This window comes from Electrona antarctica, assembly GCF_951216825.1.
Source record: "Electrona antarctica genome assembly, chromosome: 5".
Lineage (NCBI taxonomy): Eukaryota > Metazoa > Chordata > Actinopteri > Myctophiformes > Myctophidae > Electrona > Electrona antarctica.
In genome coordinates this window covers 8,120,538-8,146,138 of record NC_136810.1, presented here as the reverse complement: position 1 = coordinate 8,146,138, position 25,601 = coordinate 8,120,538, and the positions used below count along the sequence as shown (strand labels likewise).

The 25,601-nt window shown below is 45.3% G+C and overlaps 1 protein-coding gene across 1 annotated transcript in view; it reads left to right on the top strand.

Annotated features, from left to right (window-relative positions):
- enc2 (ectodermal-neural cortex 2) overlaps positions 1–25,601 on the top strand; it is a 76,394-nt gene that overhangs the window by 31,007 nt on the left and 19,786 nt on the right. Inside the window, exons 7-11 of the mRNA XM_079501328.1 lie at positions 1,269–1,416; positions 2,158–2,354; positions 7,684–7,789; positions 8,605–8,748; positions 9,714–10,143. Coding sequence (XP_079357454.1) covers positions 1,269–1,416; positions 2,158–2,354; positions 7,684–7,789; positions 8,605–8,748; positions 9,714–10,100 — 982 coding nt within the window. The 3' untranslated portion in view covers positions 10,101–10,143. The remainder of the gene's footprint in view (positions 1–1,268; positions 1,417–2,157; positions 2,355–7,683; positions 7,790–8,604; positions 8,749–9,713; positions 10,144–25,601) is intronic.

Sequence of the window (25,601 nt, the reverse complement as noted above, 5' to 3'; positions counted from 1 at the left end):
TGAGATGAGTGGACTAGAAGTAAAAGTACTGACTATTGGACTTGAGTAAATGTTTGGCCTAGTTACTTTCCACCGTGTGCGTGTGTGTGTGTGTGTGTGTGTGTGTGTGTGTGTGTGTGTGTGTGTGTGTGTGTGTGTGTGTGTGTGTGTGTGTGTGTGTGTGTGTGTGTGTGTGTGCGTGTGTTTCCATGCATACATGCATGTATGTGTGTTTGAGCATGGCCTATTTTTCATCACCTGGTCTCAAGGCCAGTCGTGTGAGTTTGTAGACATAACAGGTAACCCAGATACCACCTGGCCGGGCTCCTTTTGATCTTTGATAGATTTCCAAACATGAAATGGTGAGCCTGAGGGGCCAGTAGAGACAGCAGCAGGGCACCCAGCTGCCCAGCTTTGACCCGTTAAACTATGTGATAGTTCACATATCTTCTACCCCATGAAGCCTTGAATTCATGGAGATGTTTTAGTTTTTGTCGCATTCCTAAATAAAACTAATAATTTGGTGTCCGGTATAGGAGACTTTTTAGGATTAAATTAGAATGCAGTTGAATTAATATGTATTTCAATAAATTGAAATATTAAAATGATAATGACAACTCAAAAGTACAATTATAATTTCAGATTTAGCTTAGAACATGTAAGTAGTAAGTAGTAGTGAGTGAGTCAAAGCCATGTAATTGAGGACATTGTAACATTTAGACAAAGATATACAACTCTGCTTATACAGTGTAGGAGCTTCATAATGACAGCCTTGTTAATGTCTGTGTGTCATATTTCATATTTCATATGAAATGGAAATGTTAGCAACTTAAACTCGGGACATGTTTAACCCATTCAAACCGGGAAAGCGTCTGTGTCACAAATCTTTGAATATGATTATATTCTTTCACAGCGAATCTGGTCTCAGGTCTTAATCAAGCCCCCAGTAAGGCTATCCAACGTTGAAGATGCCACTACCTACTGGCGAAATGTGGAATTGCAGCACTTTAATGGAAGTGGACGGACGTTCATGGCGTCACGTGCGTAAGCCCCGGACCTCAAAATTGAGGTCCGGGGCTAGGCTAGGCTAAACTTCCACTCGCTCGAGCCATTGAGTTATAATTATACTTCCGGAAGTCTTCCGGGTGCTTCAAAACACCACTGAGCAACTTGCACTGAAATTAATAGCGGGGGGGGGGGGGGGGGGGGGGGGGGGGCTAACGCTCCAGTTCGGTCTCTATCCTTCTTTATACTCTATGGTCTTAATGGGTCATGGTTTTCCTGTGCAGGTTAATCGTGGAGGAGGCCATGCAGTGCAAGAAGAAGATCCTCCAGAACGACGGCGTGGTGACCAGTCCCTGTGCCAGACCTCGCAAGGCAGGACACACCCTGCTGATCCTGGGAGGACAGACCTTCATGTGTGACAAGATCTACCAGGTACATACACGCACACACACACACATTTTTCAGCAATGTCCGTGTTAACCTATGTGACTTTAACCTATGTGACTATGGGTACCAGTAGGGGCAAAAGTTGCGCTGTTGTGCCAGAAACAGAGAGAGAGAGAGAGATAGTATTGCACTGTTGCCTGCTAATGAGAGACAGAGACAGAGAGGGGGGGGGGGGGGGGGGGGTTAGGGGGAGAGGGGAGATGCACCACTCAGTTCACACGGGTGTGATTTTTTTATCACGATAAACGATAATAATGCTTATCATCCCATCCCTGGCAGAGAGCACTTCATAAAGTAGGTTGGTCAACAGCAGTTGCATCAATGGGGCAGATTGACACACTTACAACAGAAAGACAAACACGGGTAGGGTGGCCAGTTCAAGAGTTATTTTGCAGGACAGCAGAACTGCTTCAGCAAACTGAACCCTGCGCACTGACTCATGACTCGGATGTCGCAGTACATAGTTCTATCTTCATCAATTTTATTTATTTATTTTTTAAATCACACTCATGTGAAATGAGGGGTGCAGTGAGGGCAATATTTATATCGGCCAGATGAAGTCTCACGTTATCATTACTGCCCTAAACAAAGATGAAAGTCCATAGACTTGGCTGGCCTATGAGATAATTGCAAAAAGCAAAAAAATATACCAGTGAAAGATTATATAAAGAAAATAAGTAAAAAGTGAAAAATCAGTATGGCTGATGTGTGGTGTGGTGTTTGTAGGTGGATCATAAAGCCAAGGAGATCATCCCCAAGGCAGACCTGCCCAGCCCCAGGAAGGAGTTCAGTGCCTGTGCCATCGGCTGTAAGGTCTACGTGACGGGGGGACGGGGGTCTGAAAACGGAGTGTCCAAAGACGTATGGATCTATGACACGGTCCACGAGGAGTGGTCCAAGGGAGCCCCCATGCTCATAGCCAGGTAAAGACATCATAGAGGAGTGGTCCAAGGGAGCCCCCATGCTCATAGCCAGGTAAACACATCCTAGAGGAGTGGTCCAAGGGAGCCCCCATGCTCATAGCCAGGTAAACACATCATAGAGGAGGTCCAAGGGAGCCCCCATGCTCATAGCCAGGTAAACACATCCTAGAGGAGTGGTCCAAGGGAGCCCCCATGCTCATAGCCAGGTAAACACATCATAGAGGAGGTCCAAGGGAGCCCCCATGCTCATAGCCAGGTAAACACATCATAGAGGAGGTCCAAGGGAGCCCCCATGCTCATAGCCAGGTAAACACATCATAGAGGAGTGGTCCAAGGGAGCCCCCATGCTCATAGCCAGGTAAAGACCTCATAAAGGAGTGGTCCAAGGGAGCCCCCATGCTCATAGCCAGGTAAACACATCATAGAGGAGTGGTCCAAGGGAGCCCCCATGCTCATAGCCAGGTATAGACCTCATAGAGGAGTGGTCCAAGGGAGCCCCCATGCTCATAGCCAGGTAAACACATCCTAGAGGAGTGGTCCAAGGGAGCCCCCATGCTCATAGCCAGGTAAAGGTTCATAGAGGAGTGGTCCAAGGGAGCCCCCATGCTCATAGCCAGGTATAGACCTCATAGAGGAGTGGTCCAAGGGAGCCCCCATGCTCATAGCCAGGTATAGACATCATAGAGGAGTGGTCCAAGGGAGCCCCCATGCTCATAGCCAGGTAAAGACCTCATAAATGAGTGGTCCAAGGGAGCCCCCATGCTCATAGCCAGGTAAAGACCTCATAGAGGAGTGGTCCAAGGGAGCCCCCATGCTCATAGCCAGGTAAAGGTTCATAGAGGAGTGGTCCAAGGGAGCCCCCATGCTCATAGCCAGGTAAAGGTTCATAGAGGAGTGGTCCAAGGGAGCCCCCATGCTCATAGCCAGGTAAAGGTTCATAGAGGAGTGGTCCAAGGGAGCCCCCATGCTCATAGCCAGGTAAAGGTTCATAGAGGAGTGGTCCAAGGGAGCCCCCATGCTCATAGCCAGGTAAACACATCATAGAGGAGTGGTCCAAGGGAGCCCCCATGCTCATAGCCAGGTATAGACCTCATAGAGGAGTGGTCCAAGGGAGCCCCCATGCTCATAGCCAGGTAAAGACCTCATAGAGGAGTGGTCCAAGGGAGCCCCCATGCTCATAGCCAGGTAAAGACCTCATAAAGGAGTGGTCCAAGGGAGCCCCCATGCTCATAGCCAAGTAAAGGTTCATAGAGGAGTGGTCCAAGGGAGCCCCCATGCTCATAGCCAGGTAAACACATCATAGAGGAGTGGTCCAAGGGAGCCCCCATGCTCATAGCCAGGTAAACACATCATAGAGGAGTGGTCCAAGGGAGCCCCCATGCTCATAGCCAGGTAAAGACCTCATAAAGGAGTGGTCCAAGGGAGCCCCCATGCTCATAGCCAGGTAAAGGTTCATAGAGGAGTGGTCCAAGGGAGCCCCCATGCTCATAGCCAGGTAAACACCTCATAGAGGAGTGGTCCAAGGGAGCCCCCATGCTCATAGCCAGGTATAGACCTCATAGAGGAGTGGTCCAAGGGAGCCCCCATGCTCATAGCCAGGTAAAGACCTCATAGAGGAGTGGTCCAAGGGAGCCCCCATGCTCATAGCCAGGTAAAGACCTCATAAAGGAGTGGTCCAAGGGAGCCCCCATGCTCATAGCCAGGTAAAGGTTCATAGAGGAGTGGTCCAAGGGAGCCCCCATGCTCATAGCCAGGTAAACACATCATAGAGGAGTGGTCCAAGGGAGCCCCCATGCTCATAGCCAGGTAAACACATCCTAGAGGAGTGGTCCAAGGGAGCCCCCATGCTCATAGCCAGGTATAGACCTCATAGAGGAGTGGTCCAAGGGAGCCCCCATGCTCATAGCCAGGTACAGACCTCATAGAGGAGTGGTCCAAGGGAGCCCCCATGCTCATAGCCAGGTAAACACATCATAGAGGAGTGGTCCAAGGGAGCCCCCATGCTCATAGCCAGGTACAGACATCATAGAGGAGTGGTCCAAGGGAGCCCCCATGCTCATAGCCAGGTATAGACCTCATAGAGGAGTGGTCCAAGGGAGCCCCCATGCTCATAGCCAGGTATAGACCTCATAGAGGAGTGGTCCAAGGGAGCCCCCATGCTCATAGCCAGGTAAACACATCATAGAGGAGTGGTCCAAGGGAGCCCCCATGCTCATAGCCAGGTAAACACATCATAGAGGAGTGGTCCAAGGGAGCCCCCATGCTCATAGCCAGGTATAGACCTCATAGAGGAGTGGTCCAAGGGAGCCCCCATGCTCATAGCCAGGTAAATACATCAGTGATTCATAGAGGAGTGTCCCAAGGGAGCCCCCATAAAGCCTGGTAATACCATTATTTTAACCCATTTTGACCTGAGATCAGATTCTAAAAATGTCTTCTACATCCTGACAGTTTTCTGAAAAAGCTATGTTTCTATGTCAGTCGTTCTTCGATTTTTAAAAAATAGCAGACCAACGCTATGAGCTTGTAGATCTGCTATTTTTCAATAGCTAAAGCATAACATAATGCTAACACCAAAAGGGGTTCCCGCCCAAAATGGGTTAAGCCGATTCTAAAAATGCCTTCTAAAACCTAACCTAAGGTTTCTGAAAACCTTCAAATTCTTAGTTAAAAACAAACAAAAAAAACACACTCACTGAAGTGGATAAGGTGCGCTCCTATCATCATCATCATTTTTCGACCGCGGTCAAGCTCATGGATTTCACAATGCCACGCCAGACCTCCCGGTCCTTCATTGCTATCCCCAGTTCCATGCTTACTGATGCATGTGTCCCTACTAGCGATTTACATCAGGGAACGACAGAGAAGAAGGGAAGATATAACCTCATGATCAGCTCTGTAGCAGTGGCCAAGTCGATGGGAGGCTCTTCCAAGAAAGATGTTGCACTCTCATTAGAAGGCGGGTGTAAGTGCCATCTAGCCGTTTCTCTAATTTATTTGAAAGTGTCCATGTCTCGGAGCCATAGAGTAGAATCGGCTCAACGGTCGTCCTAAATATTTTTACTTTGAACCTCTTACTAAGATGGGATGACCAGATCTTATGCATGTCATTGCAGGCTGACCATGCAGGCCATACCCTTCCTAGTTTGAAAGTCCTTTTGGGAAGAATATATATATATATATGAACCCAAATACTTCAACTATACTATACTAGTTACTTCAATACATCAACCTGTTTCAAAGGAGTGTTGTTAAGTATCATCATGCATCATCATTATTCAGCCAATCAAATCATCACATTCCGTTCTACAAACACATTCCGTGCTCAAACACACCTACTCACAAAGCTGTACATAGGAGGGGCTAGTGCCCTTCAAAAAGTAAATTATGTTGGTACATGTATAGCAATAACTAATGACAAGGCAACCCACAGAGCCTAGTCCCTCCACATGCCAGAATTGTACCTCTCAGTCCCGGCATAGTAGTTCCGGACTCGGAGTGGTTCCAACCGATTGTGTGGCCCTGATCTTTCCCTAGTGGGTCTGATCGAGGGTAGCTACTGGGACGTAAGTCGGGACTTGATCACCCCGGCTGGGTCACCCGAGTGAGGGGTATGATGTTCGCGAGACCCGAAACCCCGATGACCTTGGGATACATCACTGAGGATACGTCCCAGTTGCATCCATGCGATGCATTTTCGTTCTGAGACACAGAGGTAGCATCCGGTTTCAAAGGTAAAACAAGGTATAGGTTGCAGTGCGCCAGGTATCAATCAACAACTCGTTGCATTTCAGTACATTTAACGCATTTCAGCGCTCGATCGCGGCAGCTACTGGGTTTTGGCAGAGTGCCCATGGGTGTCTAAAGAAGGGGTTCTCAATGTTTTTGGCTGGGGACCCCCGGAAATGCTTTGGCCATGTCTTGCGACCCCCGCCCCACCCCCCTCCACACCCCCAATACAAATTGACCACTACAATAACCTTAATAATAGAGAAAATACATCATAAATAAATACTGAAACCAGATATAATCATTAAGGAAAGTAGAAAGTAGAAAAGTAGAAAAACAATGTATGTTTTGTAGAGGAAAATGAAAATGCTCTATACATTCAAAAGATGTTTTTTTTTATATCCAAAGCATTCCGTGATGAAAGGAAAACCATAAATTATACGTAGCCTTCTAGTTAGTTCAGTCAGCACACGAGAGGTTAACATGCCGTGCATTACTACGTGGGTGTATTGTATACAGTGCTCTGCAAGTCCCATACGTCATACACTGATGGGGCAATCAGCTGACCGATTTAAGCTCACCTGCGTCTGTGTTCTTTCTGCGTTCCTTCTGCGTATGCGTTCCTGGTTTGTGCTTATGCACCGTTTGCTCCCACCGCCACCCTGGGGAGGGGGGGGGGGGGGTGTTATTGTCTCTCATATCTCCCTGCTCTTAATGGTTAATGGTGGTGTAGCCTGAATGTAGCCTGAACGCCAAGATAAAATATATCACACACTCGTATTCACATTCTCTAATAAAATATCGGTTCATTCTATTCGTGAGTTATCTGACTGAAATTACATTTAAGTTTTGATTTGGTTCCTGATCTGGTGTTTCCCTCGGTTAATGTCCCTCTGACTGTCCCCGCTGTGCTGTGTGTGTGTGTGTCAGGTTTGGTGTGTCCCTCTGAATGTCCCCGCTGTGCTGTGTGTGTGCCAGGTTTGGTGTTTCCCTCGGTTAATGTCCCTCTGACTGTCCCCGCTGTGCTGTGTGTGTGCCAGGTTTGGTGTTTCCCTCGGTTAATGTCCCTCTGACTGTCCCCGCTGTGCTGTGTGTGTGTGTCAGGTTTGGTGTTTCCCTCGGTTATTGTCCCTCTGAATGTCCCCGCTGTGCTGTGTGTGTGTCAGGTGTGGTGTTTCCCTCGGTTAATGTCCCTCTTGTCCCCGCTGTGCTGTGTGTGTGTGTCAGGTTTGGTGTTTCCCTCGGTTAATGTCCCTCTGAATGTCCCCGCTGTGCTGTGTGTGTGTCAGGTATGGTGTTTCCCTCGGTTAATGTCCCTCTGAATGTCCCCGCTGTGCTGTGTGTGTGTCAGGTTTGGTGTTTCCCTCGGTTAATGTCCCTCTGAATGTCCCCGCTGTGCTGTGTGTGTGTGTGTCAGGTGTGGTGTTTCCCTTGGTTAATGTCCCTCTGAATGTCCCCGCTGTGCTGTGTGTGTGTCAGGTATGGTGTTTCCCTCGGTTAATGTCCCTCTGAATGTCCCCGCTGTGCTGTGTGTGTGTCAGGTGTGGTGTTTCCCTTGGTTAATGTCCCTCTTGTCCCCGCTGTGCTGTGTGTGTGTCAGGTTTGGTCACGGGTCAGCGGAGCTGGAGAACAGCCTGTACGTGGTGGGCGGTCACACAGCCATAGCCGGGGTATTCCCTGCCTCGCCATCCGTCTCCTTGAAGCAGGTACGAAACACCTCTCATCTAAACCCTAATGACCCATGCCGGGTTTTATGGGTCCGATGCCGATCCCGATTTTGGTCCTTGACCACGGTTTCCCAAAACACTGGGTCGCGGATACATTTCTACGGGTATTTTATTTTATCGAGTAAATATACCTTTGATTGTTTCCTACATTTGCTTTTTAATCGTTATTATTTCAAAACGATTTACCCAAAAAAGAAATCATTGGGAACAAAATCAATGATTTTTCAAAATAATTTCATGAATATATTATTTTCTAAAATAGCCGATGTATAAGCTCACAACAAATCACGTTGCAACAGATTGTGAGCTTTAGTAGATTTGCTATTTAATAAATAGGAGCAACAAATATTTGCCTACTCTAAATTTAAAGAAAAATAAATACGGTAAATGACTTACATGTCCTACATTTTTGTTTAGTTTCTTCCCTATGCTGAAGAACTACTATATCCTAGGGCATTCACTTCTAGTCATTTTTACTAGTTGACTAGTTGCCTAGTTTACTAGTCGATTAGTCGACTAGTTGTTTAACCACCTTTTATAAAAACGAAGAGAAAAAAAAACGTTTTTTTTTTTTAAATATTTGTACATTTAAAAACTGTGTACATTGGTGACTATAACTATAATCTACCTGATATTGAGGCCTACAAAATCGGGGAAAAAATAAAAAATAAAGAAAATGTTTTATTTTTCTTATCAACTAGTCGACTAGTACCAGCAAGGTCGACTAGTGGATTTACTAGTCGACTAGTAAACTAGTCGACTAGTTGCTTTATCCTGCATTGTTTGTCCTATAGGTGGAACGGTATGATCCTCTCAGTAATAAGTGGACCATGATGGCCCCTCTACGAGATGGAGTCAGTAATGCAGCTGTGGTCAGTGCCAAACTAAAACTGTTTGTGTTCGGAGGTACCACCATACACAGAGACAAGGCTTCCAAGGTGAGTGGAGTCATCAGTCATATTCCTATTTAGCATGTGTGTCTATGGGACACTTCTATGTCAATGACAGAGAAGGGTGTTGGTCTGCAATTGCCTGTATGCTCTACTCCAGGGGTGCCCACACTTTTTTGACTTGAGGTCTACTTTTAAAATTGCCAGCTCAAGGTGATCTACCAACCAAAAGATAATTATCCCTTTGCTTAAAATACTCAAAATATGTACCTATATGGCGAATAAATAAATAACATTAAGGCATTAGGACTTTCAAAATCTAGGTTTCAAAATCAATTCTATTTATTTATCTTTTCAGTTTCCCCACATTGCAAAGAAGAGACTTAATTTCTGACTTTTTCGGATTTTCTGACTTTATCTGGCCTGTTAACATTTTCATAGACCTGGTTGCTTGTTTCTCTCTCAGTCACGAAATGTGGCAACCGTCAAAACTAGTCCTAGTTTGTTTTGGTTGTGATGCATGGATGATGGCATCATGATGCTACCGCACAGACCACACAGAGACTACCGTGGAGGCGCGGACCCCCACGCAGACTATCGCGGACCCCCACGCAGACTATCGCGGACCTCCGCGGGGGTCCGCGGCGACCTCCGTGGGGGTCCGCGTCGACCTCCGCGGGGGTCCGTGATCTTGCTATATGAACAATGATGGATAGATATCCTTTTAATTTGTTTGTTTAACAACAAAACAGACCCGACGTTCTCCTTCAAAGCCACCGGCGCGCCGCCGCCTGCCCGAGGCAAGGATTGTTTTTCTTTTTTTCTTTTTTCATGGCAAGGCCAAGCGGTCTACCTGCGCAGCGCTTGCGATCGACTGGTCGACCGCGATCGACGTAATGGGCACCCCTGTACTAGACAATGTAGTCCAGGTGCTTTTCAAGCACCTGGCAAAAAGACCACTGTTCTCAACCCCCAGCTAACAAAAACAACCGTCCTCCATCCTCCCTGCACAGGTGCAGTGTTACGACCCGGTGGCTAACCGCTGGAACATCGCCGCAGAGTGCCCGCAGCCGTGGCGCTACACGGCGGCCGCCGTCCTCGGCAGCCAGATCTTCATCATGGGCGGCGACACCGAGTTCACCGCCGCCTCGGCCTACCGCTTCGACTGCGACGCCAACCAGTGGACGCGCGTGGGCGACATGACGTCCAAGCGGATGAGCTGCCATGCCGTGGCCTCCGGCAACAAGCTGTACGTGGTGGGGGGCTACTTCGGCACGCAGCGGTGCAAAACGCTGGACTGCTACGACCCCACCTCCGACAGCTGGAACTCCATCACCACCGTGCCTTACTCCCTGATCCCCACCGCGTTCGTCAGCACCTGGAAACACCTGCCCGCCTAGGCCGGGACGGAGGACGAAGCACCCGGGAATGAACTCGCCGCAGGTAAGACCACTGACTGGATGTTACGGGTGTGGTGCTTTGGTTGATATGCAACAGCTATACGAGTGGTTGTCAACCCTTTTAACCCATTTAGACCTGAGGACGATTCTACAAATGTCTGTTAAATCCTGACAGTTTTCTGAAAAACGTATGTTTTGCCATCCCAGTGGTGCTCAAACCTTTTCATGTCCCAAAAAACTATGTTTGGATGCACCGACCCCATTGTCAAATATTTTCTTCCAGGGAACTCCCAGAAGCAAAGATTTGAGTTAAAAATGTTCGATGTGAAAGAATATATTCAAAGATTTGCACTCATTTTCACGATAGAAACAAATAGCAGATCTACAAGCTCTGAGCTTGTATATCTGCTATTTTTCAATAGCTAAAATATAAAATAATTGTTAAAGTGGTTAAAAACTGCATATGCGTTCCATTTCTTACTGGATTAATTTCAAGCACCCCAGTTTGGAATGCTTGCGTTCAGCCTCGCTCTCAGCCTTCTCTCATCTCAGAGGAGGCTCTCAGCCTTCTCTCATCTCCCAGGAGGCTCTCAGCCTTCTCTCATCTCCCAGGAGGGAGGAGGCTCTCAGCCTTCTCTCATCTCCCAGGAGGCTCTCAGCCTTCTCTCATCTCCCAGGAGGGAGGAGGCTCTCAGCCTTCTCTCATCTCTGAGGAGGCTCTCAGCCTTCTCTCATCTCTGAGGAGGCTCTCAGCCTTCTCTCATCTCCCAGGAGGGAGGAGGCTCTCAGCCTTCTCTCATCTCTGAGGAGGCTCTCAGCCTTCTCTCATCTCTGAGGAGGCTCTCAGCCTTCTCTCATCTCCCAGGAGGGAGGAGGCTCTCAGCCTTCTCTCATCTCTGAGGAGGCTCTCAGCCTTCTCTCATCTCTGAGGAGGCTCTCAGCCTTCTCTCATCTCCCAGGAGGGAGGAGGCTCTCAGCCTTCTCTCATCTCTGAGGAGGCTCTCAGCCTTCTCTCATCTCCCAGGAGGGAGGAGGCTCTCAGCCTTCTCTCATCTCTGAGGAGGCTCTCAGCCTTCTCTCATCTCCCAGGAGGCTCTCAGCCTTCTCTCATCTCTGAGGAGGCTCTCAGCCTTCTCTCATCTCCCAGGAGGCTCTCAGCCTTCTCTCATCTCCGAGGAGAAAGGTCCTGTAAAGACCTGACGTACAGCATATCTATAGGGCGTACCAGTAATGTAATGTCTTTTTCCACTAATCACAACATGGGTAAACAGATCTGGAGAGCCTCAACATCCCTGTGTGTGCGATACGTCCGTCCAATTCCAGCACTTACGTTAAGACGCTCAACAGGCTAGGCTTCGCCCATCGTGGATTTAGTTTGGTGTGTGTGTGTGTGTGTGTGTGTGTGTGTGTGTGTGTGTGTGTGTGTGTGTGTGTCTGTGTCTGTGTGTGTGTGTGTGTGTGTGTGTGTGTGTGTCTGAGAGTAATTTGTAAAACTGCCCTAGGTAAATAAAAGCACTCCATCTCACGTAGAAAGACTGTACATCCGCTGAAATGTGAATGTATCGTATGGGCTATAGCAGCTGACAAACCTACTGTACACCCACTGCTTTGGAAATAAATCACACCACCATCCACAATGTAAAGGACAACCCCAAACATCTTTGAATTGCTTCTGCAATGCAGTTATGGTACGTTTCTACATTTTCAAACCGTTTCCACCCAGTTTTAGCCCATTCATTGAACGTACATGTCCACAGACTTTATATCCGTAGGTCGAGATGGTGTTTGGGTTGTGAATGAGTTCGTGTTTAGTTTGGGGCTTTAAAGTACGTTTCCCAGGGAGTGTTAGTATTTGTAGAAGAAAACAACAGCCTCCCTAGAGAGACGTTGGTACCTACTACAGACGAGACGCGCGCATGCACACAAACACCCACAGTCACACATCCTGCTCCCTTTTCACACGCACACATGACTCCCACTTATGTACATATGCAGCAAGCAGAGCCCTGGGTTCTCTCATTCTCCCCAGCCCCCCCGACAGCTTTGTCTGCTCAAGTCAACATGCTATTATCTTCTCCATTCTGTGGACTCTTGTGTCTATAGGGAATCACTGCTGGTCATCAAATTATCGGTTTAGGAATGTGACAAAAACAATATCCATGAATTCAAGTCTCCATGTGGTGAGTAATCGATAGGAAAAAATGTTCATTTTTCAACTCATTTCAACTATCCCTTTAAGTAAGACTCGATGACTCAGTATAGCCTCAAATGACTCGACTCCATAACGTCATTGATTACCTACCTCTAAAACGATATACTGTATGACCTTATTGGAGTTCTACTATAGGAGAAGAATCGCCCTGACTGAGCAGCGGTTTGCAGCCAGCACTAATAACATTAGTCCTCCCCAACCCCCCCTAACCCCCCCCGCCCCACACCGTTTTAATGGGTTAAAGTGATACTATATGCAGTACCTGGCTGCTTGACAGTTGGCGAGGTAAGCTTCTCTTGTTGGGTGAGAGCTGAACTCACGCCTTCTCATTTCCAATTAATTTCCTTCCTCTGTCATCTTAACTGGCTTATGGCCAGCCTAATTAACAGTGGATTGTGCCTTCTGCCTGCACTATTCATATGTTTAATTCGTCATTCTAATGACAATAGAAAAATCTGTGATATACACACTCAGTGATGTAAATAGGTTTTCAATGTAATGAGTCCCGGGATGCAGGGGTGGTCTTTTAGATGAGTCCCAGGGAGATTTGATGAGTCCCACTTCAGCGACGTTTAAGAGTCATATTTTGCCACTTTTACAAATTGCAGCATTTAACTCCCATTTCATCTTATATGGTTATAATGTGGTTATATTCATGTAGAAAACGAAGAAGACATTATTATTATAACTAAAGCTAGCAAAATAAATTAGAATTAAAAAAAATGCTCTACATTCATACTACATACATATTTCATATGATTTTGGCTATATGAGGGGGGGTCATGTTAATGTGTGGTGGCACCGTTCCACAACGCACAACATACAACAGTGTCGGCGTTTGTTACAGTACACAATGTGTGTTTCCCATTCAATCGGGTCTACTCTGTTTGTCATGCACAAAAATGTTCGCCTGTCTTTCTGTCGGAGGCAGCGCCGTGTAGATGAGAGAGTTGCGACAACCCCGTTCACTGTTTATTCACGGAGCTTCATGAGTCACTGAACGGTATGTTGTCGTCACTCTCTCTCTCTAAACGGCTCTGGTCTCCAGGCTGCGCTCCGCTCAGCGCTCGTCTCTGAGCAAGATGGCGGCGCCCGTCAGACTGTGTTGTTGTTAACTAGTGGTTCTACAACGAGTCCTACGTGGATGTTATCGTTTATAACGTAGGATGAGGTCGCATGCGGCCATGCAAAATGATCGTGTCCGTAGATTATTTGTTTTACCGCATTTTCTTTCCGCGATTTTTTTTTTTCACGTGGATTATTATTACTGTACGCTGAGTACAGTAGTGCATCCCGTGGACACAGAGGATGTTGGTGAAGTGCGGCCCAAAACTATAAAGTGCGTTTTGGGACGCAAAACGCACCCTATTTACATCACTGCACACTACATCTCATTCTCACACGGCAATCCTATAATATTATACAAAGTCCTGATGGTGGCGGTAACGTCACCATTATGCCGATTTTGACCAAATAGAGCGCATCTGGCGATGTCACGTCCGGTTTAAGGAACAATAACATCCGGTACTAGCTTTGGACTGTGCAGCACTATCAGATGTCCGGGATGCTAAGCGATCATCATTGATTTTAATAACTAAGTCAAATTAAGCTCTAATCAAGCCCAAAATATCGCATTTTACGCAGCGATGCACATAAAGACCGCGCGCGTGCGTGATCGACCGTGCGTGATCGACCGTGCACGAGCGGATTTCGGCCGGTTTTAGGTAGATTACATCGGCCGTTAGCCAAACAAGCTAAAAGTCAATTACGTCAGTGGCCATAAGGGATTTATTGATTCATTACGTCAATTACGTCAGTGGCCATAAGGGATTTATTGATTCATTACGTCAATTACGTCAGTGGCCATAAGGGATTTATTGATTCATTACGTCAATTACGTCAGTGGCCATAAGGGATTTATTGATTCATTACGTCAATTACGTCAGTGGCCATAAGGGATTTATTGATTCATTACGTCAATTACGTCAGTGGCCATAAGGGATTTATTGATTCATTACGTCAATTACGTCAATAGCCATAAGGGGGTTAATTACCCTTTGAAATGTGGAAGATTTGGTGTTGCACTGAAACGTGTGACCCATTGGATTGTGTGATTTAGGAAGGCATAGGTTAGGATTACATTAGAATATAGAGCCATCTGCTTCATTGACCCATTGGATTCTGTGATTTAGGAAGGCACAGGTTAGGATTACGTTAGAGTATAGACTAGCCATCTGCTTCATTTGCATTTGTTTGTCTGTTTTTGCCAAGCAAAGAAAGCGAATGTCGAGATGATTCCTCATTCCTCCTCACCCATGGCACATACAAATATACTAGAGGTTCGTTTGCATTTGTTTTTGTGATAGAAGTGTGATTTTAAGACGTGCTTTATTGTCAAGCAAAGAGCGAATGGAGAGATACAAAAATAAAATCACGATTCCTCATTCAACCGATAAACATGATGTGACAATATTGTGACTTGAGGTTTGTATCGTGGCCAGACCCAACCCAACAATTTACAATTACAATTTAGGCATTTAGCAGATGCTCTTAATCCAGAGCGATTTACATTAAGCAATAACAAAAGCATAGCATACATCACATCTATATAAAGAGTAGTTATCATGAATCATGCGTAAACTAAGAACGTAACAGTGGAGTATCTATGTAACCTATACATACTATACTATATAATATATTATACATGTGTACTATAAAGTGCTATGACTACATAAAATGCAATTCTAGAGCTGTCTACGTAACAAGCTATAAGTCTGTTTAAAATACTATCTAAGTCTACATAATGTGCTATCTAAGGGGCTAGGCTAGGGCAAGTGCTACGGGCCATGGTGGAGTCTGAAGAGGTGGGTTTTCAGACTACGGCGGAAGATTGGGAGTGATGCTGCAGTTCTGACTGTGACACCCAACCCAACCCAAAGTCTCTACCAAAGTTCAGCATCACATTATGTAACAGATAATGTCTGCTGACTGCTACAGTCATGTAATGGGTTGCCAGAGACACACACAGACTATACAGTAGATAGATGTAGTGGTGGTGAGCGGTCAAAACTATTTCCATGTGTTTCCTGCAAGCAAGATGTTCCCATGCATGTTCCCATTAAGTGAAACACTGCTGACTCGGCTGCTTTACCCCAATAGAGTCCTGGGCCCGTCCCATTACTTAACCCATTTTGGGCGGGAACCCCTTTTGGTGTTAGCAATATGTTATGCTTTAGCTATTGAAAAATAGCAGATCTACAAGCTCGTAGCGCGCCACCGAGTGGCGCTACGAGCTTGTAGGTCTGCTATTTTTTTTTAAATCGAAGAACGACTGACATAGAAACATGGCTTTTTCAGAAAACTGTCAGGATGTAGAAGACATTTTTAGAATCTGATCTCAGGTCAGAATGGGTTAATATGTGACAGCAGCAATCCAAGGAAATCCCTGGGGAGAATTTTTCTAGTACATCTTCTTTTACTGTAATACTGTAATAGCCTTCCTTCTAATATCATTTTGCTCTGGACACCAGTTCACTGTCTGAACACGACACCCCTCCCCCCCTCAGTTACAGTGTTGAAAGTGTAGGATTTTAGCCCATTTAGGCCTGACCTCAAAATTAAAAACAAATCTTCTAAATCCTCCAGTTTTCTGAAATAAATATTTTCACGATTTTTCAAAAATAGCAGACCTACAAGCTCATAGCGCGCCACTCGGTGGCGCGCTATGAGCTTGTAGATCTGCTATTTTTCAATAGCTAAATTATACCATAATGTTTAAAACACCAAAAGGGGTTCCCGCCCAAAATGGGTTAAATTAGAGTCTGACAGCTATATTGGACATTATTATTTGACCCTTCTTTTTTTTGTCAAGTAAATGCTTCAATTTTAGCTACATTCAACCTGGGGTGCGTTTGGGATATGCACACACATATTAGTTTGTTATTGCACAGTGCACTCAGTGCACTATGTATATCCGTACGCTGCCCTGGTGGTGTCCCTATTTGGAGTTTCAAAAGTTTTCAGAAATAGCAGATCAACGTGTTCACAACGTGTCGCAATCTTCTATTTTTAAAAGGTCTTTCAAATGGATTAGAATTGATTTAGCCGTTTCTCTCTCTCTCTCTCTCTCTCTCTCTCTCTCTCTCTCTCTCTATCTCTTAAAAAGAAAGAATACATCGGTAATCTGTAGTCACCGCTAAACCCCTTATCCCTAAACTTCTTTTCCTTTTTTACTATTTTGCAAATCATTTTTGAATAGTTAAAATGCCAGTCTACAAGCTCACAACATGTCAATGTAGATTGGCTAGTTGAACTATAAAAAATGTTTTTCAAAATAGTAAAAAAAAGGCAAAGAAGTTTAGGGATAAGGGGTTTAGCGGTGACGAAAATGGAGCCCTATGGGAAATTGTAATCTGACAGGCTCTAGTTTAGATCGCATTTTTCCTCTTTCTTTCCAAAGACAGTACTCTGCCGGTCCCAGGGCTTCATCTTATGCCATGCTTTATCCTCAAGTAATAAACATTTTCTGTGAATTACGCATTTAGGAGCTTCCACTATGCGTAAACGTTATCTTGCGGCCACACAACCCACTATTCATTTTGCCGACTCCTATATCTGCGGGTGGAGGGGTGTCTGTAGGCGTGTTGATGTGCTTTCCCTATATCTGCTATCTTATGCACACAGGTTTAGGACAATGGAAAGTGCCTCTTCAAACCACCTGTAATGCGAATTCTGTTCGACAAAAGAATGTGCTCCTGACTCTGAGACGGTGAGACCTGAGTTGGAGCTGCCTCGGCTTGAGTCATGTTGCACAACATTCACAGCTCAGAGGTCTCGTTCTGTCTTAATTCTCCACAAATCTCTGTGATTGGAATTTTACTATAATCAGCAGTGTCAATTCCTTGTGCTTATTGTGGTTAATTGTCTAGTCAAAGAAGTTATTAGATTCGCACGAGTGAGGCTGTGTTGGAGCTACTGGACACAAAACAACCCGGTCTCTGTATCAAATATAAATAGGCTATATTTCAAGGCAGCAACGTGTGTCGCTCTTCCATGGCCATGGGCCATAGTGTAAATCACTGGGCATAATGTTAAATGGATAATGGCAATGGCAGGTGGCACAGTGATTGGTTTTGTAATGCCCAGACCACACCTATGCATAATGTAAGGGGTAATGGAGGTGTCTTAGGGACTTAGGCCTGACTCACACCTTCACAACATATTGATGTATAGCTGATGCATGAGACTTATTGACTGATGCAAGCTCACAATGCATTTCCAATGGGAGTCACATGGTTTGACACAACATTTGTGTTGTATGAGGGGGTGGGGGGCAGTCGAAACACAGCCGAAAGCCGTACAACACAAATGTTGTGTCAAACCATGTGACTTCCATTGGAAATGCATTGGGGCAAGATGTAAACAAACCCTTTCTTTACATCTAGCATGCATCAATGTTGTATGCTAGATCGAAAGGTGTGAGTCAGGCCCTAGGCTGTGGCACAAGATAACACATTTTACGCGGCCACACCTCTCACACAGTACTAAATCCCCAAATGAAGGAAAAAGGACCCCTGCCGCAAGTTGGAGCCCCCATATATATATATATAATAATGTCCTTTCAACACTTCCTCGCTCTGTTCCCTGTGGACACAATCAGTGTGTCCCCCTCTGTCCCCCTCGGGCGTTCCAGATTCCACTCTACCACCAGCTGTTCCTTCTGACAGTGTTCTAAAGTGAGGTCTAAGTCCCTTCCCTGCTGACATCCATTAGAACTGGCCTCCCTGAGCGCCCCAATGTCGATGGAAATAGACTCAGACTGGACAAGAAGCACAAGAAGAAGAAGACGGGAAGTAGACCTGTTACTGTTGTCAGTTTGAAACATGTACAACTTTTTCGTGCTAAGGACGAAAGGACCTCCAAAATGTATGTATTTGGATCAAAAGGGAGTGCTGGTATTCCTTTCCAGTGTTGGGCAATATTTCTCAAGAGAGTAACGTTATATATTACTCCTTAGAAAAGTAATAATAAGAAGGTCCTGGGTTCGATTCTCGCTGGGTACACTGTGGGCGCTGGGGGCCTTTCTGTGTGGAGTTTGCATGTTCTCCCCGTGTCCCCTAGGGTAGGTACCCTCACAGAAAACATGCAAAAAAATGCAGTAATCATGGTCTCTAAAACTAGGATCCGGGGCACCTAATTGAGGGGAAAGGAACTGGTTGGAGTAAATTTTTTTTGTAGGTCTGCTATTTCTGAAAAATCGAAGAACCACTGACATAGAAACATCAGAATCAAAAAAGACATTTTTAGAATCTGATCTCAGGTCAAAATGGGTTAAACCTCTTATGTTATTGAGCGGAGTCCCTCTGGGCTTTATACTAGTATCTTTTCTGTTCCCGCTTGTTTTCTGTGAAGGTTTTCCCAGAATACAGATTCTGGGGTGTAAGTGGTTAATCCGAGAAGCCAAGGCTACAAAACATGTCTACTTTAGTGTGTGTGTGTGTAATGTATGTATGTGTGTGCGTGCGTGCGTGCGTGCGTGCGTGCGTGCGTGCGTGCGTGCGTGCGTGCGTGCGTGCATGATGCAGGTGAGCCTGGGTGTGTACCGTGCAGAATAGAAGATGCGTGCAGTGTACCATGAGTCAACAACACCCCTCTCCTCCACCCACTTCCTCTCCCTCTCTCCATCCATCCATCCATCCTCTTCAATCATCATCTGTTCTTTCCCTCCTCCTCCTCCTCCTTCCCCCTGTGGCTCTCAGCTCCTCTCTCCTTGCCTCTGTCTCGCGTTCTCTCCTCTTTGCTCATCTCCAGTCCTTCAAAAATTCATGTTGTGAAACTGGATTCCCTGAGCAGCCTGCTTCCCTCTCCTGTTCTCTCTCTCTCCTTCTCCTATTCTCTTTCTCTACTCCTCTGTCTATCCCTCTGTCTCTCTCTCTACTCTCTCTCTCACCTTTTTTCTATTTTTTTCATTGTCTGTCGACGGTTGTCTCTACTTGGTCCATTACCCAGATTTCATTTACACATTTCACACGTACATCTGTCTATTTTTATAATCCCTTTTTTTCACCACACACACACACATACGCGCCCGTGCACACGCACTCTCCTCTCTCTAGCCTTTCCTCTCTCCAAGTCTCGTGTGCACACACACTTTTCTCCTGTGTGTGTATTTTTAGAGCCCGGTCCAGAGCATGGCTCTGTCAAAACAAGCCCAGCTCTGTCAAGACGCTTCCTCTACACTAAAAGAAAAGTTTCAAGAAGACGTGGCTAATCCTCCAGAAAACAAACGTTTGTCACTTCCTCTCTGGTCTGTTTTCCATTCATTTGTCATCTGTGTTGCTTTGTGTACACACAAACACACACAAACACTTCAGTTCCTCTGCCGAGCAAATACAGCTATTTTTTTTTTGCTTTGTGTTTTCAGCATGAGGCTGATGCCACCCACCTGCCATTTACATCATTAACCACTTAAAGCTCCAGCCTCCATATCGCGGGGAAAGAAATGTCATAAATAGCAGATGTAACTGTGAGATTCTGCTATTTATAGCCTACACATATACAGTACACACACACAATCACACACAGCGACGAGTTAGTAAGGCCCCATAAGGCCCCATTTACAATGGCAGCCAAATCCAGCCTGAATCAGATCTGAGCCGCATCCAGATTGGAATCTGATTTGTTTAAATGAGTCATGTGACCATTTAAACCAATCGGATTTCAATCTTGATGTGGCTCAGATCTGATTCAGGCTGGATTTGTCTGCCAGTGTAAATGGGGCCTAGAAGAACAATCCTATTGTGACTCGTGTCACTATAGGAACTCCAAAATGTTTTTTATCAAGCACGTGTTCTTCTAAAATTAAAACATTTGGACTAGGTGATGTTCTGAAACGCTGCTCTCGCCACCGCTATTCAACGGTGTGTGATTTTACCATCTCTCTCTCACCTAGTCTGTTACTCCCTTTACCATGTCTCTCTCACCTGGTCTGTTACTCCCTTTACCATGTCTCTCTCACCTGGTCTCTACTCATATGTATACTCCCTTTACCATCTCTCTCTCACCTGGTCTCTACTCATATGTATACTCCCTTTACCATCTCTCTCTCACCTGGTCTCTACTCATATGTATACTCCCTTTACCATGTCTCTCTCACCTGGTCTCTACTCATATGTATACTCCCTTTACCATCTCTCTCTCACCTGGTCTCTACTCATATGTATACTCCCTTTACCATCTCTTTCTCACCGACTGTCTGTCTGTCTGTCTGTCTGTCTGTCTGTCTCTCTCTCTCTCTTGCACTCGCTCGCTCTTTCACTCTCCCTTCAAAAGAAAAGCACACCACCAGACTGGTGGTGTGCTAGATTAACGGCTACAGTGATTTACTGTTTATCGTGATTCCTAGAGATGAATGGATGATTCGGACAATTGATGGAGGGCATCAGTCGATCATTGACGGCCGTATGGATTATTCTTTATGGGTGGATCTGTGGAATGTGTGGATGGATGGATGGATGGATTGATGGATGACTAAATGATGGGTGAACGTCGCTGCATGGAGCCAAGATGGATGGGGAAACAGCAGCCTGTCTGACAGGCCGCATTAACGAAGAGATCGATGGATGCGTGTTCTGATGGATGAAGTTCTGTAGATGTTGAAGACAGTGCTTCTCAAAGATGTTCACGTCCCGAAATTGATACGTATTCGACCTTTATCGACTGTGGATAAGGAAGATCCTTTTTTTTTTTTGCATTACTAATTCTACATACTTATATATACACTGTAGGTGGGGAGATAACTGAACCACTTTCATTTTCTTTTTATAATAACAAGAACCCTTCATTGATCGTAACCAAGGCAAAAGTTTGAAAAAAAGTCATTATACTGATTTGAAGTCATATCGCCCAACCCTTAAAGTCCAGGTCTAGTTTGGGCAAAAGGCCCAAAGGTCCCGGCAGGATAGTTACACCTCCAGGTGTCCTAAATGATTTCAGTGGACATTGCGTTCAGCTCCCTCCCATCATACATTAACCCATTCTGCACGGGAACCCCTGTTGGCGTTTTAAGCATTATGTTATACTTTAGCTATTACAAAATAGCAGATCTACAAGCTCATAGCGCGGCACTCGGTGCCGCGCTACGAGCTTGTAGGTCTGCTATTTTTGAAAAATCTTGAAAATGTGGCGCAAATCTCTGAATATATATGCTATCAGAGCGAACCTTTTTAACTCAAATACGGTATTTGCTTCTGGGGGGGGGGGGGGGGGGGGGGGGGGGGTCCCTGGAACAACATATTTTCAGATGGGGGTTGGCAGCCAATTACATAATAATTCTGGGGGTCCTTGACATGAAAAAGGTTGAGCACCACTGACATAGAAACATAGGTTTTTCAGAAAACTGTCGTGATTTAGAAAAACATTTTTAGAATCGTCCTAAATGGGTTAAGATCCACCCGGGTCCGACTGACACGTCGTGTACTAGTATAGCCCTTATAAGAGGGAGTGCTGGACTGACTCCTACGCATTCAGAGAGGATAACAAGCACATCACCATCACCAGGCCATTAGCCTGGCCTGCTCATATCAGACCACACAGCAGCACTGGGCTAATATAGCAAAACGTCATCATTTATTCAACACCAAAACAAAAGGCAATGCCAGGAATTTAGAAGACGTCCTAATAACCGTGGTTGTTAATCCACTTTTAACACCTGTGGCTGCAAAGTATATAAAACCACTTGAGTTTCCTCGATATTAAAAAAAAAGAACCGGAGCATTGTGAAATGCAGGTTCTTCTCTATGGAGAGTGTTTTCTAAATGCAACACGAGAGGGAAACAGGAGTGGATGAATGAAGAGTGGTTGAAAGAGTCAAGGGAGCGATACGATGAGAAGCTCAGGCCCTGGCCTAGTGTGAAGCTTTTTGTACTCTCAATAGTGTAGTTCAGTGGATCTGGACAAAGTATACTCAAGTATTCAAAAGTGCAAGTTCATTTTCCTTTTTCTTTATATCAATGCATTGCTGAATAGATATTTAGAACATTTCCAAAAATATTTATTAAAAAAAAGAAAAAAATAGTGAAAATCTACAAGCTCACTTATTTTTTTTCGTTAATTCATAATATAGTTTTTGAGTCAAGGAACTGACAGAAATATTATTTCTATTTCAACTGTAACGGAGAGAGAGTTGTGTGCTTTAGTTTAAAGAACTGAAAACAGCACTAGCACGTTATTCAACCATTTGAACGCATGTTAGCAGCTCATTGACTCATTGTTCTTTGCAACATATTTGTTTGGGTAGCAATAATTATTGTGGGCACAGGGCAAAGACATATTATTGTGGTAAAGGCTAGAAAAGGGTACTTCAAGGAACAAAATGGTAAATGGTAAATGGGGCATTTATATAGCGCCTTTATCCAAGGCGCTTTACATATAATAGATGCATTACATTCACCCATTCACACACACTTTCATACACCGAAACCATGCAAGGCACCAACCAGCACATCAGGAGCAATTAGGGGTTCAGAGTCTTGCTCAAGGACACTTCAACGCTGACTCTGGGGGAGCCCGGGTTCGAACTGGCGACCTTGCGGTTGCCATCCAGCCACTCTACCCCTGAGCCACCGCCGCCCCTACAAACAACAAAGCAGTGTTCGCTGTCTGTCTGTCTGCAGCCTGGTTGTTTGAGCACGGCGCACGCACACGTGCACGCACACAGACGATAGAGAGCCGCCTGCTCTAGTTGGGGGAAGAAGGGAGAAGAATAAACGAAATAAACACTTGCTGCAACAACGGCACAAACAGATCTGAATCGCTTAACCCATTTAGGCCTGACGTCGGAATTAAAAAAATGTCTTCAAAATCCTGACAGTTTTCTGAAATACCTCATGTTTCTGTATCAGTGGTGCTCAATATTTCATGTCAAGGACCCCAAAAATGATATGTAATATGCCTCCGTCCCCCCATCTGAAAATATGTTGTTCCTCCAGGGACCCCAACCCAGAAGCAAAGAATTGAGTTAAAACATTCTGTAATAATATATATTCAAAGATTTGAGGCACATTTTCAAGATTTTTAAAAAATAGCAGACCGACAAGCTCGTAGCGCGCCACTCGGTGGCGCGCTATGAGCTTGTAGATCTGCTATTTTTCAATAGCTAAAGCATAACATAATGCTAACACCAAAAGGGGTTCCCGCCCAAAATGGCTTAAAGTCTCGAGTGACAGTGTGTGCGAGAACAAAGACTAGACTAATTGAGATTTGTGCCCTTTTGTCAAGCGACAGAGCGGGGTTCAGACGAACGTGACTGAGTGGCTACTGGCTGTCTGCCTGACTGTCTGTCTGTCTGTGTTGCCAGGTTTTGCAAGAGAAATTAGCCGCCAAGTCTATGAAAACGATTGAGCCCAAAAGAAGCGACTATATAGGCCACACAGCTATAGGCTCACATGGACATGGTCCAATGGTCCATATGGACACAATGCACATTCATTTGGGGTCCTTGACATGCAAATGTTTGAGAACCACCAAGTTAAACAACATTAGGAAACGAGCAAAGCAACTACGCTTGTAGGTTGTTTGATCTGCTGCTTTTGAATTTGAAACCTGAAAAGTAACAGAAATGATTAATGCAAAAAAAACACACACAATTTAATCGTTAATCGCAATCAGTTGTGTGACAATTAATCGTCAACTTAAATGTGTAATGGTGACAGCCCTACTGTCTGTCTGTCTGTCTGTCTGTCTGTCTGTCTGTCTGTCTGTCGGACGCTGACTAAAGGAGGGAGCAGCCAGTGTTGTGTAAACAGAAATGTAGGGAATGGAACTTGACCTGACACCACTTCACATTCCTGTCTGTTGCATGTTCAGCTGAGCTGATGTCATTGTTGTTTCTGACTGTCCCGTTCCCCCGGAAAGCTCTGCCTACAGGGAGAGAGGGAGGAGGGGGGGGGGGGGGGGGGGAGACAGAGAAAGGGAGGAGGAGGGAGGGAGAAAGAGAGAGGGAGGAGGGAGACGGAGCACTCCACCATCTGGTGGAGAGGGCTCTCGCTGCCACAAGTGCAATGTCAATGAGTGAAGCTTTTAACTTCAAAGCCTGGCTGGAAACCGCTGAGTCAGGAAGTCAAAATCCGCTATGTAACATGTCCCGCGTTTGTCATTTAATCCACCCAAAACATACTTTTTGTAAGCGATTTTAGAGTTTAGATAAATCAGACGCAAACCAAGCTTGTTTTTGGCCAAAAAGAAGAATCCGAGATATTTACGGCATATGCCAGCGGATTTTCCATTTCCGGTTTGAGCCGTTTTTTTCACCGGATCGAGCCGTCTTTTTCACCGGATCTGAGGGGAAACTGGACGCAGCTGATCGCCGTAATCATATTACCATATTTGCCCCCCCTTCAAACTTCTGCCTTCTTGGGACGTCCAGTCGTCCACCCCAATAACAGCCGTTGCGTTAACTATACACTACTACTACAGTGAACTACAGTGTCACACGAAAGGATCAAAAGTAGCCGATCCGCAACCTAGAAACACGCCATGTTTTCATACTTTTGAATTATAGAATCCTGAAAAGTAACAGTTTTGGACATACTGTATAAGGTTTCCACCCGACAAACAATATCGATATTGTCTTGGATTTTTTTATACCGTCATATGTTATAAGTGTTATCCTGGATTTAAGCACATAAAGCCTTATTTTTATTCTATACAAAACTGTAAAAGTTTGAAAAATAAATAGGCCATCTATCTACAAACTGTGAGCTTGTAGATCAGCTATATTAAAAAAGGAATATTTTATGTATTATTATCACAATACCAACACTTATTTGGTCCAAATACCGGGTAATTAGATTGTGTTCACAACCAGCTCTACTGTACGAGCTCCAGCGGTTCCAACAACAACAGCTTGTAAACAAGCTCATTCACCAGCTGTGCTAATCATCCCGTTGCAAACGGGGCTAACATCTGCCCCGTTTGTAAGCCTGAGTCTAATTAGTATTCCAGCGGTGCCTGCATATCGTGCCAACTCTCGCCACCTCGGTCAGTGTGCTATGCTATGCTACGCTATGCTAGACACTCCTTCCACGTGAGGTAAGCTAGCTACTATAATGGTCAGTGCTGGTGTTTGAGAATAGAGCACCGAAGTCCTGACGTCACTCGCTCGTCCCCTCGATTCCCCTGGTTCACGGAAGTAATTTCTCTATGGAGAATAACATGGGGTCATCTTAAAATCGTTTCATATAGGCGTTGTGGTCCAAAAATAAACAAGCTGTCTCGGCGTCTGTTTCTAG